Below are 17,587 nucleotides of genomic sequence, written 5' to 3'. Positions count from 1 at the left end.
ATCGTTACGTCTTCATGGTGAGCTGACCCTATCATTTTTATAACATTTCTTCATTTCCCTGGTAATATTCTTTTCTGTGAAGTCTGTTTTGTCCGATTAATATCTCAATTCCTTTTTCCTCTTCCCCCGTCCTAAAGAGTAGGAATTTCATTTTATATAATAGCTTTTTCTAAGCCAAAAAGCAAAATGCAAGTTGTTCATTACATATTAAACTCTGATCACTTCAGATTCACTTATGAGTGGGCTGTGGGGTTGGGGGGGGGTCCCAGCCCACCATGGCTAGCACGTGAGGTCATCATGGCAACATAATTGTTCACATAATAGTTCACAATTATTTGCTTCTCATCCTTAGTGGAGGATTTCACAGGTTTCACGTTGACCTCAGAAACAGCCGTGAGACTTGCTTTCACGGATGAGATAGGAGAAGCAAAGTGTTCGTTCGTTCTGCCTGGCAGCCTGAAGAGGCAGCTCACAGTTTGCTGTGTGTTTCTTCTTCTTTGCCACGAGCTGGGCAGTGCTGTGGGTACCGGCTGCTGCAGTAGCCTCGTTCCTAGAGGAAGCACAGCCGACCAGGGATGGACACAAGGTGTGGAGGAGGAATGTTCGTTGTTATAAGCCACCAAGATTTTCGTGATGTTTCTTACCACAGCACGGAAGCCAAGCCCCGGGCCCAGTGTATTCTAGGCCTTTCTCTCATAAACAGGAGCCAAAAAGGGCTCTTTCTCTAAATTAGAAGTGAAGAAGTGGTGGAGAAGGTAGGCGGGGCTGACAGACGACTGAACCTGAATGACAGAATGCCCAGCTCTTGGTCCCTTGTCCTCAGTGAGACACAATTTATGTTGGGCTTCTTTGTCTCAGGCCTCTTCTCCTCGAGTTTAAGGATGTCATTGCCAGTTCCCTTGCAGCAGGGGTGCTGAGTCCCCTGGCTCAGGCCTGTGCCGTCTCCTCTAAGCCCACACTGGGCCACTACCATTGACTCCTCACGGCTCTCCCAGTAGCTCGGTTGTCTGCAATCTGCCCCATCCTCTTCCGTCGTGGCCCCACACCGGTCACCTCAGGAGATGGTTGTGCCCTTGACGCTTATTACAGAATTTGTCACCAAGATTTATTTTTTCAGGTGACGCACGTAGAGAGTTTAGTAAAATAAACAGAAAGGGAAGATTTATTTGAATGAGCAAAAATCAGGGCTGAAGAAGAGGAAAGGCAAAGACCTGGAGAAGATCTAGAGTTGCCAGGGGTTTTGTGTCAAACATAACAATGGGATAAATCTATTCACTAGCAGTATTTACTCTAAAAATAAAAGAAGGCACAAGGCTTTTTTATTCCCCCTAAAAAAAACTAATGATGGTTACATTAAGCTAACATAGATTTTCCCCCAACTACCGTCTCTATCTGATTTCCTAAAATAATTATATGAAAAAGTAACATGAATGAAATCTGTTCAAATAGGTTGATAATATAGTGAGCAGTTATCGAGCACTAATTTGTGCTAGACATAGACCAAAATACTTGATTTGAATTTACTCCTGTAATTCTCACAAACACCCCTGTGAGGTCTAGGTATTGTTCTAATCCCCGATGGGTAGACAGAGACACGGAAGTAATTTGTTCCAGGTCAGCTGGACGGTGGTAGAGCTTTTTACACAGCCATCTGTTTCCAGAACCTGTGCTCTTTAAACACAATACACTAAGTTTATGTGTGGGCATCCACTGAATTAGATTATATTTTTAAAAGACTGGAAGCAGCAGAAGGCTAAAATGATCCTGTCTGAGGCCATAGGCTTAGCCTGAGCAGATCTACCCACTTTCCTCCTTTTGTCCAGTTTGCTTCTTTCTGTTGAGCTTGTAAAATTTGCATCTGCTGCGGAGGCCTTTTGTTCCCCCTCCATTTAGATCGCTAAGGCAAGTAAAAGACCCAGAGCTTGAAGGAGATGGACCTGTGGGGTGGGTCACAGAAGCTGGTGAGCGGGACAGCAGGTGGCACTGTGTAAGCCGCCTCCAGGTGGGGGAGGCGCCCACAGGGGAAACCACTGGCTTGGCCTGAGAGGGAGGGACAGCAGACCCGCCTTCACGCCAGACTGTCTCCCAGTCTGTGCTCTTTTCAGGTGTCCTGCATTACATCAAAATGGAACCTCCCACGTCTTCCGGCACCACACATTATTTTTCATAGACTTTAAGAGAGAAGCAAGTGTTAGCTATGGCTGCTACGCCTGCCATAACAAATACCACAGACCAGGGGCTTGAGCAACAGAGGTTTAATTCCCACAGTTCTGGAAGCTGGGAGGTCCGAGATCGGGGGCCAGCGTGGTCAGGTTCTGGTGAGGGCCCTCTTCCGGTTGTAGACAGGCGGCTTCTTGTTGCATGAGTGCGGAGAGAGAGCAAGCTAGCATTCTGGCTTCCTCCTGTAAGGACACTAGGTCCCCTTTGTGAGGGCTCTATCCTCATGACCTAATCACCTCCCAAAGTCTCCACCTTCAAACAGCATCACATTGGGAATTCGATTTCGATGTACGAATATGGAGGAGACAGGGGCGCCCTGGTGGCTCAGTCAGTTAACTGTCGGACTCTTGATTTCAGCTCAGGTCTTGATCTCTGGGCTGTGAGTTCAAGCCGTTCATTGGGTTCCACGCTAAGCATGGAGCCTACTTAAAAAATAATAATAAATAAAATGAATATGGGGAGATACAAACATTCATTCCATAACAGTAAGGATTCTTTCACTGAGTGCAGCAGCACCCCAAGTTAACACGGTTTGAGTATGGAGTTTTGAATGTGGGGGTCTCCAAAACACCTAGACTGTGTCTCTGTAGTGGAATGAGGGGTTCAGACATTCTAGCTCTGGGTAGGGATGAACTAATCCACTTCAACAGTTAAGCCCAAACTGAAGAATCAAAGAAGTAACTTTCAGTTAAGAGGACAGTGACATTTCATAATCCAAACCACACTTGGCACTGTGTGTAAGCGGTCTCTGCTGTGTCATTGGAAGGCTGTTTGTCTTTGTGGACTCACGGTTGATGGGTATGCCAGGAAAGGGCTGATTTCTTTCCCTGGATCTCCTGACTAGTTGCTGTCCTGGGATTAGCCAGCCGGCCTCAGAACAGTTCCAGTTGCTTATGTTGTACATTGTTGGTGCGAATCACTATGTGATTTTCCAGTCATCCACTGTTGGAATAAGACTTGTACCTTCACTCAGCCATTTCTAGACTTAAGTTCTAGACTTTAAAATGATTGATTTGTAATTGTTGGCTATGAAACAGTGTTAAAATACAGAATGCCGTTGCCCCCGAGGGCAGTATTAGTTGAACTTTAGATGTTTTTGAAGAGGGCATAGGTTAGTTAAAAGAGAAAGTTAAATATTTACTTCCTTACGTGGGACCATTTGAAACTATGCCAATTTTTTTTAACCTAATATCCATGGTAATATCACTTCAAAAGGACCCAAATTTTTTCACGAGCCTTCTTGTAGATAATTAAGTACCCTTTTGATTAGTTTTGTTTAAGCTGGCAAAGCTCTGTATTTTATTAGGTACATATTTTTTGCATATTTTCAGGAAAAGTCAACAAGATTTTATCTTGATGTGACTCTTTTTCTACCTTACCGTTTTATTTCTAGGCACAGAGTTTATTAGCACTGGCTTTTAAGAAAAATAGCTTTACTGTGATATAATTTACTTATCATATAACTCATCTGTTTAAAATAAACAATGTAATGATTGGTAGTATATTCACAGAGTTGTGTACCGTCACCACAATTTTGGAACAATTTGATCACCCCCAGAAAGGGAGAAACCTGTTAACAGTCACCCACTCCCTACTTCTTCCATCCTTCCCCCAACCCCAGCCCTAGACAACCACTAATCTACTTTCTATCTCTACAGATTTGCCTATTCTGGACATTTCTTACAAATGGAACCATGCATTATGCAGTCCTCTGTAACCAGATTTTTCACTTCACATCATGTTTGCAAGGCTCACGCGTGCTGTAGCATATCTTAGCACTTCTCTCCTTTTCGTTGCTGAATAATATTTCGTTGTTTGTATAGACCACATTCTGTTCATTCATCAGTTGATAGGCATTTGGGTTGTTTCCACTTTTGGGTTATTATGAATAATGCTGTGGGGTATATTGTGTATACTTTTTTGGTGTGAAGATCTGGCTTTTTAGTGACTCAGCTGTCCTTTTGAATATCGTAGCTAAGTAGGACCCCCGATGTCCTCTTGCCTAGTGCTTCCTATTCAGGCACATGAAGTGTCACAGACCCGGCGGTGGAGGCCCAGTTAAGGTAGGTGGCTTCCCCTGGCGCACAGAGCTAGACTGGTGGAGTGGGACCCTGCATCGGGTCTCGTGCTCCCAGGGTCAGTGCTTCACCAACTGGTGTAGAAACACGAAGGCGGAAGAAGACTTAAGCCTTCAGTGCACAGATCTGTGAAAGCCTGTAGGATTTTTCTGTTTGCTCTTTCTTCTATTTGTCACTACAGCAGATCTGGTTGGAAAGCAAAAGAAGAAGAACATCAGAGAACATTCCTTAGAGACTTTCTTGTCTAATATTTCCATTATACAGATGAGGAGACCAAAGCCCAGAAAAGTAATGTCCCTTCTCACCTGAGATCATGCTGTTGGTGGCAGAGCAGGGACTAGAACTCCGATTTCTACTGTTCACCCCAGCCCTCATTGTGCCCCCTAAGGGTGAGCATTCGTTTGCCAAGAGCTGGGCGAGGGTGGTGCCGAGTCATTTTGTGTCTCTTCTCTAACAGAATCCCGTCACAGGGCTGCTGTCAGCCAGTCACGAGCAGAAGGACGCCTGGGTGCGGGATAACATCTACAGCATTCTGGCCGTGTGGGGCCTGGGCATGGCCTACCGCAAGAATGCAGATCGTGATGAGGACAAGGCTAAAGCCTACGAGTTGGAGCAGGTAATCCTGACCGGCAGCCATGTCTTGGCTGCTCAGTGCCTTTTCCTTAAACAAAAAAGCCTGGAAGTAGCTGTGCAGAGCAGTTCGGTGGAGGCATCACCTCCATTTCTGCCGTAGAGTATTTTAGGGAGGCACTTAGGTGGTTTCCTTGGTCGTTCTCATTGAGATTTCTTTTTCCCCTGCTTAAAAAAATAGCCAAACCACACGATTCTGAAAAGGAAAGGAAAGCATCCAAATTTCTAACTAGCTACATTTCTCTTGCACATCCTCTGTCAATTTTATATTTACTTATATACAAAATGTCCTTATAAACTAATACAATTGTATTTAAAGCGTCAGCCACCAGAAATATCCATTCCAAAGTAGGATAGTCTGGAGTAGTCATATTGAAAGGGTATTTCTCCAAACGGTATTGCTACTGCTTAAAACAATGTGGAATTTCCCTAAGAAATTCCTTTCCAGATGGAACCATTCCAAAGCAGTCTTATGGATTTATAGTCTGTCACCCTTTCATTTCGAACCACATTGGTGTTGTCCAGTATTCAGGCCTGAGTGACCATACGGCATGATGCAGTCCTTTTATTGGTTTCCAAGATGAGAAACAGACATACTCACAAAGATCTGCCATCACTGAGTATGTAAGAAAATAGTCTGCCCTTGAGCAGAGGAGGGATTTCCAGAATATGTTGAGTGAGAGCATTGAGGTGGGGAGCATTGATGCAGAGCACCGTCTTAGCACTCTCTTAGCATGAGAGCCTTTGGGATTGATGTTTGATTCACATGTTCCTCATTGGCCCTCACAGCCAGTGGGTTATCAGGTCCAGGAAGTGTTCGTAGGGCTTCATCAGTGCTTCCTACAGCAGCCAAAATGGGCAGCAGTGGCAGGAGCCTTGACGGCAGTAGAAACTAACAGAAGAAGCCGGTTTGTGGGAGCAAGGGAAGGACTATTTGGATTTGAATCATTCAAAAAAAAAAGTCATTTGGAAGTGAATCATTCTTTCGCAGTATAATAATTTAATGTGGATGTTCATCAAACTTCCCATCCTCCTTTGAGACAAAATCACAGTAAAGCTTTCCTGCCTGTACACACGTGCACACACGCACACACGGGATACCTGGTTACCTCTCCTCTGTCCGCGTTTCCTGATGCAGGCTAGAGCTGACTAGATTTGCTGCGCTGTGACTGACAGCAGTGAGACAAGAACAGTCCACATTGTTGTGCTGAGTGTGGGTAATAACTAAAGAGGGACCTTTCCCTTGATTATAGAGGATAACACAGGATCTTCCCATGATCCTCAGCAGGGCTGCTATTGCCTTTGGGGTGTAGGAAGTATAGTTATTCATTGTGTGAGACTGTCCTGCTCATGGAGAGATACTTGGGCTCCCTGGGCCTTACTCACTAGATGCCAGTAATCCCCACCTTCATCATGGTGACAATAAAAATGCCTCTAGCCCCCCATATCAAGATGTTCCTCCACCCCTGGGGATGGGAATGTCACCCCCAGTTGGGAACTGATGTGCTTCTTCGTAATAGAAAGACACTTTATTTGAGGGGAAGTCGGTTGACAAATATTTGTGCTATACACATAGAAAATTTTAATTATAATATTGGAATTTCTACTTTATGAGGTAACATTTTCTGCCTCAGAAGAGTTTATATCCTCTTTAAAAAAAAGAAAAGATTTTATTTACTTATTTGACAGAGAGGGACATCAAGAGAGGGAACACAAGCAGGGGGAGTGGGAGAGGGAGAAGCAAGGCTTCCCGCTGAGCAGAGAGCCCGATGCAGGGCTCGATCCCAGGACCCCAGGATCATGACCCAAGCCGATGGCAGATGCTTAGCGACTGAGCCACCCCAGGTGCCCTGAGTTTATGTCCTAAAATGAGATTGTATTCTAGAATCCTAGGATTTTAAAGGCAGAAGGATAATTCATTCCAGATTTTTCTCTGGTGATGAACTTTCATAGTCTTCCACTATATTCCTCCCCTGCAGACCGTGTACATTCTACAAGAGAAGAGATGCTCATGATCCTGAGGGAGGAAATTCTTTCAGCCAGGCTACTTCGACCTACAGAATATCCCATTCTGTAGCCACTTGTGAATTAGTTTTATATTATTTTTAACAGGACGGATTAAGACCAGCCTTTTCATGGGTCTGAATTGTGGAGGAAGTGAAAGGCAATATAGCGTATTAACTGAGAGCTCAAACTCTGGAGTCAGATCCCTGGCTGTGGGCTCTGTCCTTGCTCCATCCCTTGCCCACTGGCAGACGTTAGCAACGTTGCCTCATCTCTCTCAGCCTCAGCTTCCTCCTCTATAAAGTGGGTAATAACAACACCCACCTCATAAGGTTGTTGCAAGAATTAGACCGAATCCAGTCCTGGTCGAGGCTTTTGTACAGTGCCTGGACAGAATGTCTGATTATCCTAGTACTAAGGCTATTATTCATAATGATAATGACAATAGTTGGTTGCAATACGTATTATTAAGAAACTGTGGCAGCTACTTGCAGTTTGTAAGAACTTTACTCAACAGTCCTGTGATGGCATCACAGATGGCTCTTCTGGTGAAGCATCATTACTTCAGGTCAAGCGTGGTAGACTTAATTCATCTTTGGCATAACAAAAAAAAAAAAAAAAAAGAAGAAGAATTACATCAGAATTTAGCATCAGGATACCAGGCTTATAAAATTTGTCTTGCTAAAATACCAGTGAGGAGTCACTGGATTTCAGAACCAGCGGCACCATCCGGTCCAACCCCTTTATTTGAAGTAAGTCACTGCATCAAGATTTTTGTCTCTGTGAGGGAGCGGAGATCACCTCAACAGACCAAACACTTGTATGTGCTCAGGACGCGCCTTCTCAGGGAGGTCTGTGGGCAGCCCTGGCTGACGGGCCGTGTGGTGAGGTTGTGGTTTTCACGGAGCAGGGAGGCTGACGTGTCACTGATCCCACTTTATTTCCACAGAACGTGGTGAAACTGATGCGGGGTCTTCTCCAGTGCATGATGAGACAGGTAGGCAGAAAAATGACAAGTGTGTTTTTAGGTCCTCTGAGTGGGTAATCTGTCACTTTCGTGGAGACAGCTGACATTCCTAAAGTGTTTTGAGCTTTTCTTCTTAAGTGGAAGAGAAATTGAGAACACTTTGCTTACTTTGTCCTTTAAAATTATCTTCACTAATCTTATCCTCCTATAGAACCGCAGACTTTGAGGACCCTGTTTCTCGCTATCTCTTTTGAAGAGTTACTTGTAAGAAGGAGAACATGCCTTTTTTTCAAAATAGAGACGAAATCGTTGTTTACAAAAGCCACTCTCGGACAGCCGTGTAGTATTGTTTATTCTGTTGAGTTTATAAAAGGGTTTCTTTTCATTTGAGTTGAAAATGCTTGAGTGTTTAAAACGTGGCATTTCAGGGAGGGGTAAATAAAATAATTTACTAAGCTCATACTCTGCACAGAGCGTCATACCAGGATCCGCACGGGTTCCAAAATGAATGATACTGGCCCCGCCCTTCAGCAGCATGTGCTTGGTTACTCTTCAAAGCCCTAGTGGGTCTTTTCCTTTGGACCCTGAAGTTGAAACGAGTCCTCTTTCTCCCCTCTCTCTCGCTGAGCACCTACCAGGTGTCACAGCTCCTGCTGGGCTTATGCGGACAAGGAAATCCTTTGGCTTGACCCCTTGTCCTGCAGAGCTTGTTAAAATCCCCCTGGGCTGGGCCATCTCTGGGGTGGGCAGGTAGAATCCCCCACACAGCGCCCCATGTGGTGCTCACTACGGGACATGTGCTGCCCTCCATCTCTCTGGCTCCTGGAGGTAGCGGCTAAGAGGTCGAGGACCAAGAAATGGACCCCGGGTGAGGCCTGTGCCAGCCATGAGCCCCTTACCCATGTGGAGCCGGCCTGCTCTCTCCCTCAGGTGGATAAAGTGGAGAAGTTCAAGCACACTCAGAGTACCAAAGACAGCTTGCACGCCAAGTACAACACCGCCACCTGCAGCACTGTGGTGGGCGACGACCAGTGGGGCCACCTCCAGGTGGATGCCACCTCCCTCTTCCTCCTGTTCCTGGCCCAGATGACTGCCTCTGGTGAGCCCGGGCCCTTGGAGCCCATTGCACAGGGAGTGGCAATCCGGAAGCGGGGGGGGGGGGGGGGCAGGCAGTGATCCAAATTCAAAAGAAGTTATTTCTGTAAAGAAAAAGCGTGTGTCTTTAGAATGTCATGTACACTGACTCTGACCTGTCAGGCCAGCTCCGGTAGCATCTCTCTGGTTGATCTCAAAGCTGGCCCTTCACCTTTTCCTCTTACCCCCTCTTCTAGACACGCCCTCATTTACCGGAATTATATTCAAACAACATAATTTCTAGAACCCGGCTGTCCACCTAGAGTGGTCAGTCAGTCCATAGCCTTCATCCTGGGAGGGAGCCAGAAACTCCCTGACTGTGAACATTGTTCCTCAGCCCAAGCTGTTGGCTTCCATGGCAGCTTGGACACCAGGCCCCCTGAGCTCCAGAGCGCAGCGTGTTTCTGCTAACCAAATGGTCTGTCCCACGATACAGTCTGCTGTAACCGTCTCCGGGGATTAGGTCATTTAGTTGCTGCGTCCTTAGAGTTCTTATCCTCAGTCCGGTACACTGGCCTTCTGAGTTAGGGGCTTCCCATGAATTTCAGTCTGCAATTGTGAGACACTAAAGGTGGCAGAAATCAGTAAATAATACTGTTATAGCTTTGTGAATAAGCCAGGCATTTATTTAAAAAAACATACTTTTTGGTTATGAAAATTAAGATGAGCTTACTGTAAATAGTTTGGAAAATAGAAAAGAATTCCACCGCCAATTTTCATTTAAATGTGTCTCTTCTAAGTCTTTTTTTTTTTCCCCCCCAATTTAGGATCATATTGTTTACATAAATAGTAGCTGTTGTTATATTAGCATTATAACTTAAGCATTTTCCCCATGATCTTACAATCTCCTCATAAATATAATTTTAGTGACTTTATCGATGAATGTGCCATAATCAAACTATTCCTTTATTCCTTTTTTCCCCCTAGTGTAACTGATATTGTAATACCAACTTTTTTTTTTTAATAAGATTTATTTACTTGAGAGAGAGAGGTTGGGGGAGACGGGCAGACCGAGACAGGGAGAGAATCTTCAAGCAGACTCCCTGCTGAACATGGAGCCTGATGTGGGGCTCAATCCCAGGACCCCAAGGTCATGACCCAAGCTGAAATCAAGAGTTGGCTGCTTAACTCACTGAGCCACCCAGGTGCCCCAAAATACCAACTTTGACCCCATATCTACTTGCTGCCTTCTGTCGGATAGCCTTCAGAGGCTACTTATATATATTACCAAATCATTTGCAGAACATTTTACTAGTTAAACTCCCCCTATTGATGTAAGAGCTCCCATCTTACCATATCCCTACCAGCCTCAAAAATCCGTACTTTCAAAATACGTACATTAGCCATAATCACCTAAACATTCAAGGGCCCCAGCAAAAATCTAGCTCTTTCGATCACCACCTACTTCAGAGAGTCCGTGTAGCCCCCCTGAGGAGGTCTGGGGCGCTCACCTTCCCACAAGGTCAAGGACTTTCTCTTGAAGTTGGGGGCTCTACTTTACCTCTCTGCTGCAGGGGAAGGATACCCACCCTTGGGCTCACTCAAGGATAAGAACAGTATCTGGTTGCTCTGGGCTAAAATTTGTGCTTTGTTGGAAACTTCTTTGTGCAAATCCAACACTAGCAGAAGGCCCCACGCCCTTTCAGCCTTTTCTACCCATAGGCACACCTGCCTGCCTTCCCTCCTTCCTCTTTCTGAGATTAGACATTAACTGTTTCAGTTTGCTTTAGATTTAATTTTTGATGTCTAGTAAGATAAATGAAAATGGAAGAAGAAAAAGAAAAATGAAAATAGGGGTACAAGAATTTCTTTCCTAGTGAGATATTTGTAATCTGGGATTGCAGCACACATCTCTCTCTCCACAGCAAAACTCTGTAACTTCATTGTTTGTTTCTTTTTACTAGGTTTACGTATTATTTTTACCCTTGACGAAGTGGCCTTCATACAGAATCTTGTTTTTTACATAGAAGCTGCATATAAAGTTGCTGTAAGTATCCAACCTGGTAGTTTTTCAGGTGTCCCTGTTCAAAACAATAAAAATCGTACAGGTCTCGGATGGCCAGGCTGTCTGGGCCTGATCAGAAGGTTAGCAAGATTTGAGCTTTAAGATTGTCACATATGCACACAAAGTACGCATTTTTGTCCTGGGATCCAATGGAGGAGTTGATACGTTTGGAAGGCATCACGTGCTCTGTTTGAATCCTTTATGGTTTTAAAAAAAAATTTTTTTTAAAGATTTTTGTCTATGTATTTGCCAGAGAGAGAGAGAGACAGGGAAGAGAACTCAAGCAGGGGGAGCGGTGGGCAGAGAGGGAGGGAGAAGCAGGCCCCTGGCTGAGCAACAAGCCCGATGCAGGGCTCCATCCAAGGACCCTGAGATCAGGATCTGAGCCGAAGGCAGACGCTTAACTGACAGAGCCACTCAGGCGTCCCTATGCTTGTTTTAGATAAGATCCTAACGTGTCTAATAGCAGGTGCACAAGCCGGCCAGAATCAGCATGTGGGGCAACAGGGTCAGCTTGTTAGTAGGAGCTGCAGTGCAGGGGGGACCACTCCAGGCAGCCCACAGGCAGAGGGGCGTGGGCCAGATGTGTGCCCCAGGCCAGGTGTGTGCCCCAGGCCAGGTGTGGGTGGCTGTAAAAGTGTACAAAGCCCAGTGCCTCCAGGCTGCTCTCTGTTGCAGCTGGTGAAGCCTCATGCATTCTGGTTGTTCAACAACAACTCATCTGTGCAAAGCTGACTACAAGGGCAGTAAAGAAAGGGTAGAGTTTGGTTTAAAAAAAAAAGCCACTATGGTCAAAAGCCAGGGTCAGCAAACATTTTCTGTAAAGGGCCCAACAGTAAATAGTTTTTTGGCCTCTGCGGTCCCTGTTGCTTCTCACCTCTGCCCTTGTCGCTAAAAGGCAGTGGTAGACAACAGATGAACGTGAGCATGGCTGAGTCCCAGATAGCCCTTCTTTACAGAAATAGGTGGCAGAAGACCAGGTTGGGTCCAAGGGCTACCTAGGTCTAAAGAGGCGATTCTCAGTACAGGGCAGTCGTCCCCTCCCTGGGGACATTTGGCAATGTCTGGAGATGTTTTTTGCTTGTCACACTGGGGAGGGAGCTACTGGCATCTAGCAAGCGTTGGTGGGGGATTCCGCTGGACAGCCCCACAACAAAGAATGGTCCAGCTCAAAATGCCAGTAGGGCCGAAATCTAAAGAAACCAAAGGGGATTGGAAAGAGTGGGACTTTAGTTGGACCTTGGAGGGTGAACCAGGTTTGGATGAGCAGAAGGGTGTGGAAAGAGCCGGAACAGGACCGGGCAGGAATGGGCTCTGAGTGTGGGAGGGGTCCTTGGGGAGAGGGAGTGCGGGGAAGCTGGAGACTTAGCAGAGACCCAAGTCTGCATGTGGGCCTGCAGGGGGTGGAGGCCACATAACGGAGGAGGTATGGCCAGTGGCAGGGAGGTACCCAGAGCCCCTGGGGGTTAAGCAGTTTGTCTTTGGAAATTCTTGCCTAGGGGAGTGAGCCGATCAGAGCAGTGTTTGAGGATGAGTCACTCGGTCTGGGCTTGGAAAGAGAATGGGTTGGAATGTGGAAAGGCCATGTGAGGAACACTGATTTGCGTCCTGTGGCTCAGCTACCAGGCATGCCAGCAGAAAAGAGTCTAACATCATTCTGGTGTGCCTATGTCTAAATTTGCACATTTTAGAAATGTTCATCTTTGCAGATCAAATAATAAATACTGAAATTTTGGCACTGATTCTGTTCTTGTCGGCTTGTAATTTTTCAGTAGTGCGTGTAACACTATTTCAAAACAGTACCCAGCGCTTGCCTTTCTTCAGTGAAAATAGGAATTACAAGTTAGGCGTGCGTGTATCACAGCCTTTGTATGGCGTGTTCTGAGCCAATTCACAATAATTGGTTTTAAAAGACCCAAAAACATTCAGTATTCTGTGCCTCAATTTTGATTTTGGCCTCTTGTTATTTGCTAAGCATTTTCCCCCAAGAAGTAATATTAGAAATAGGTATTAAATTATATTAAATGATTTGGTTGGCTTCAAGCAGTTAGAATACATTTGTTCAAGTTTCTTTTTTCTATCTTACAATTTGATACAAGTTCAAAGGGATCAGTTGAATAGAGGGGCAGCATTTCATTTGATTTGAAGATAAAACATTTTGTTCTCTACAAATCAGGAGTTTCTTACAAATTGATAACTTTTAAGAGGAAGAAAATTGAGAGTGTCTTTGCATGCAATTTTGTTCCACTTGAGTATTTACTTGCAAAATTCTGCACAGAGGTCAAATGGAGTGAAATTGAGGGCGAGCATGCCTGAGTATAGAAAGCCATGAATTCAGGAACCTTTGAGAAGAGATATTCATGTTTCTTTGTGCCTGTGATAACATAAAGGAATTATTTTTCCATAGCACTGCTTCTGTACCTCTTTTTCCTGCTCTGATGACTACCTTTTTTTATTCCCTCTGCAGGATTATGGAATGTGGGAACGCGGAGATAAGACTAATCAGGGCATTCCGGAATTGAATGCAAGCTCTGTAGGAATGGCCAAGGTGACGCTCTTGACCTGTTTGTTCTTCCTTCTGTGCATTTCTACTGCTTTGATTTGGTTCTTATCTTTAGGAATTTGGATTTAATCTGATTAGCATATTTTTCAAAAGTTGGCAGCAGGTATGAAATTCAAGTGGCATGTATACCGCAGCCGGACTGAGATTATAGGGAAAGAGTGTAGGTTTTCTACTCTGAAATGTGCGTGAGCCAGAAATTAAGCGCCCTCCTTCCTTATTATCCATCATTATCACTCACAGGTCTAAGGTCTTGCTGTGGTCTGAGCACCTGGGTGTGTGATGTCCACTCTTCTTTTCTGGGTCATAAAGAAGGCTGAAGAATATGACTGCTTTGTAGGGCAAGGCTTACAAGTTCCCAAAAGTCTGTGGGGGGTCAGGTCAGGCAAGTAACATAAACAAGTGAAGCTAGCCAGATAGAAAAATATTGAAGGGTACTGGGGACCCTGGGAACTTTCTTTAAAGGTATTCCAATTCAAAATCAATTTTAAAAATTTCTTTAGGCCAAACAGAGCACAGCTGTGGGCCAGAGTCAGTCCCCAGCCACCAATTTTCATCTCTTGTCCTAGATACTTCACATGCTTCCCTTCCTGCCTCCCGCTCAAGACTGAAGCCTCAGAATAAAGACTCCAGAGCTAGAATTTTCAGAGCAACAGGAAATATGTTCTGTGAAGGCCAGCTGAGAGAAAACATACTTAATACTAAAAGAATTGACCTTTAAGTGGCAGGCATGCTAAACATTAGAATTAACACAAATAGGTGAATGAAAGAAAAGCTATCCATGAATTTAGTGCCCTCCCCCTACAACCCTGCCAATGTTATGAACTTATTAATATTTTATGTTTTGGTTGAATACTGATTTCATTTGGGGAAATGTTTGTCTTTCTTGTTTGTCTCTTTCTTGTTTCTGCAAAGAGCAGCAATGTGTAGGAAAGGCCTGATTCCACTGAAAATAAGGTTAGAACATGTCTATAGGACACTTTAGCTGAATTTTAAAGATGTGTCTTTCATCACCTTTGGGAAAACATGTATGCTAGATTGCTTAGTGGCAAAGGAGGAGCACTGGATACGGAAGTGTTTGTTTACTAGAAAGAAAAAGTGATTCATTCCTGTGCTTGTAGGCAGCTCTTGAGGCAATTGATGAACTGGACCTTTTTGGAGCCCACGGAGGACGCAAGTCCGTCATCCATGTCCTGCCTGATGACGTCGAACACTGCCAGGTAACATCTCCAGCCTCTCACGGTCTGGACGGGAGGGAAGGACGCTGACAGAGCAGAAGACCTGGGCTCCTCACATCCTTATCTATCTATCTTCCTTCCTTCCTTCCTTTCTTTCTTTTTTTTTTAGATTTATTTTTAAGTAATCTCTACCCCCAACATGGGGCTTGAACTCATGACCCTGAGATCAAGAGTTGTGTGCTCCACCAACCACCCCATACTCCTCACCTTTTTTGCTTGGTGGCACTTGGCTTCTCTGAGCTTTAGTCCCCTCATCCATAAAATGGGCCTACTGGCACCTTCCCCTCCTGTCCCACAGGGCAGTTATAAGGATCACAGTAAATCAGCTTAGCTCCTCAGAGCGCTCTGTAAGCTGAGAAGTATTACGTCAACCTGAGACCCAATGACGGCGAGGTATATCTATGACGTCAACCATCACAGCAACCTTGTTTGGCTAGAGACAAAATCTGGTCTGCTTTTTGAGCATCTAGGTGGTTTTCTCTCAAGTTTCTTTCATGATGCCACCAAATCGAAGGACCAGCAAGCAGTAGTTCACTTGGGGAGGGCTGGAGAGGGGCGGAAAGCATAGTGGAGGAGAGCTGAGACGGAAGAAATGGTAAACTAGTGGACCCTGCCTGGAATAAAGGGCAGAGGAAGCAGGGACTTGTTGCCGGTTAGGGGACTCCATCGGGCGGACAGTAGGTCCCCTGTTGCCCGTCAGTCAGCAAACTCTTACTTACAGAGGGCCCACTGTGTGCCACAGCCTGTGCCGGTGTTACAGGGGTGTGAGCCGTGCAGACTTGTTAGCAGAGAGCTTCTAGGGGGAGTGTGAGTTTCCAGGCAGAGAGCCTAAGGGAGGGCAGCTAAAGAACTGGGCTTGGGGGTCAGTTCGCTTGAGAAAATGAAGCTTTATTCTGAAGCTGAAGCGTTCCCCATCTTTACCCTCTTTTCAGCTCGCTCCGTTTTCCTGCATTAAGTTGTCCTTAATGGGAAATCTGCTGTTTCATCGGGCATAGTTTAATAGAGTTGAGCTGATGTGCCCCTTAAGGATGCGTGGTCCCTGGTGGAAGCTATGTGAGCTCTGTAGCCAGTGGAGCCTGGCTTAGAATCCTTGTTCTGTCACATGAGTCTCTGTGTCTGCATCTCAGCCCTCGTGTGTGAACTGAACATAGTGTCCAAATTCCTTCTTTATAAAATGGAAAAAAATATTTTTTTAACATGACCAGATGGGGTTTATTCTAGGAATGCAAAATTGGTTTAACATCTAAAAATCAATTAATGTAGTATGTAATACGTTTATATGAGATGTAATACGCGTACATTTGCAGGGCTCTAGCCCCGTGTCTGTAACGCTAGATCTCAATGTCCGCTGCCTTCCCTTCCTACACTTACCGCTCGCCTTCCTTTAGTTTACAGTGCCTGATCCAACCACCTTATAATTGAGGCTATAGCATAGTGCCACTAAGTAACCCGAGTTCTAGGACTACAGTAATTCTTTTATCTACCATTTTGCCCAAGGGTTCGTGTGGTCTCTTGGTGTTGACCCCTTCACATGGGTTCTGGATCACCCAGGCATGTTCCACAGAAGTCAGACATTTCTCCGTGCTAGCCCTCTGGATATATGTGTGTGCTCCTCTGTCTTTGTCTTCACAGCCAGGACACCCTGGCCTGCTAACGGAGTAGTCCGTAATTCTTCCCCTGCATGTCTGAAAGACAGCAAAGTCAACAAAAGGCCCCCAAGGGAGGGAGACCAGCAGTTCTCAGCATGGGGTCCAGGCAGCACTGTGCCCTCCCTGACCCTGTCCTCTCCCATAAGGAACAGGAATCATTGGCTGGGCAGGTGAGGTCCCCCGGCAGGGGTTGTACTGGTAGGAAAAAGCTCTACTGAAAATCCGCAGACTCATTCAAATGTTCCTTGGGGCTAAGGTCATGGTCTCTAGATACTGTATTCAACGGTTTATGCTTCCCAGATTCAAGCCACCTCTTTGTTTCTCGTTCAGTCTATTCTGTTCTCCATGCTGCCAAGAGCATCAACATCTAAGGAGATTGATGCTGGACTTCTTTCCATTATCTCTTTCCCGGCCTTTGCAGTGGAAGACATGAACCTCGTGAATGTGACCAAAAATGAAATTATTTCCAAGCTCCAGGTAAGCATCACTCATGCTGGCGCCCTTCTGCTCTGTGTTACATGCCCCTTTCGTGATGACATGGAACAGCTCACCCTGGTCTTGGTTCTCCATGAGGTCAGTGGCTTGGTTTGTCTAAGTGGACTCAGAGTGTGGGATCCAAGGCCAAGTGTACGGGGGAGAAAACAGTCTCAGAGTGATCCAGTGCCCTAGTTCTTTGTTCTTTTCCTAACAACAGAGCTTAAACTCAGGCTGGCGCCTTTGAACTCCAGTTCATACCCTTTCTGTGCTTCTGAAGCAGAGCTTCTTAACCCTTTAGAGATCATAGACCTCTTTGAGAATCTCTTGAAAGCTAGAAGATGTCTGCCAGAAAAAAAACACACACGTCCCAGTATCCTCCAAGTTTATACACAATGTCTGGGGACTTGGGGATCCCAAAGGTCAATTGAGCTTATGAAAAATCCCTGCTCTGAGGTGAAATGCAAGAACTATGACAATATACCAAACTGATAATTTTATTAAATAGCCAAGGCAACTGAACTTGTTAGTAAAATGATCAAGATATAAGTTTTCTTTAAAAAAAAAGAGAGAGAAAGAAAAGTAAGTTTCTTGAGCCAAAATCTTCATGTTGATGATCCTACTTAGA

General features: G+C 45.2%; 1 protein-coding gene across 6 annotated transcripts in view; it reads left to right on the top strand.

Annotated features, from left to right (window-relative positions):
* Positions 1 to 17,587, top strand: part of PHKA2 (phosphorylase kinase regulatory subunit alpha 2) — a 76,602-nt gene that overhangs the window by 20,346 nt on the left and 38,669 nt on the right. For all 6 annotated transcript variants that reach the window (XR_009349834.1, XM_059156867.1, XM_059156868.1 and 3 more), the window contains 7 exons: positions 4,756 to 4,914; positions 7,882 to 7,929; positions 8,830 to 8,998; positions 10,938 to 11,020; positions 13,506 to 13,586; positions 14,720 to 14,818; positions 16,816 to 16,962. Coding sequence is in view for 5 of the 6 variants with exons in the window: in XM_059156867.1 (XP_059012850.1) it covers positions 4,756 to 4,914; positions 7,882 to 7,929; positions 8,830 to 8,998; positions 10,938 to 11,020; positions 13,506 to 13,586; positions 14,720 to 14,818; positions 16,816 to 16,962 (786 nt within the window). In the remaining variant the exon portion in view is untranslated. The remainder of the gene's footprint in view (positions 1 to 4,755; positions 4,915 to 7,881; positions 7,930 to 8,829; positions 8,999 to 10,937; positions 11,021 to 13,505; positions 13,587 to 14,719; positions 14,819 to 16,815; positions 16,963 to 17,587) is intronic.

This window comes from Mustela lutreola, chromosome X (genome assembly GCF_030435805.1).
Source record: "Mustela lutreola isolate mMusLut2 chromosome X, mMusLut2.pri, whole genome shotgun sequence".
Lineage (NCBI taxonomy): Eukaryota > Metazoa > Chordata > Mammalia > Carnivora > Mustelidae > Mustela > Mustela lutreola.
The sequence above is the reverse complement of the archived record's forward strand: the minus strand, read 5'-3'. Positions and strand labels throughout refer to the sequence as shown.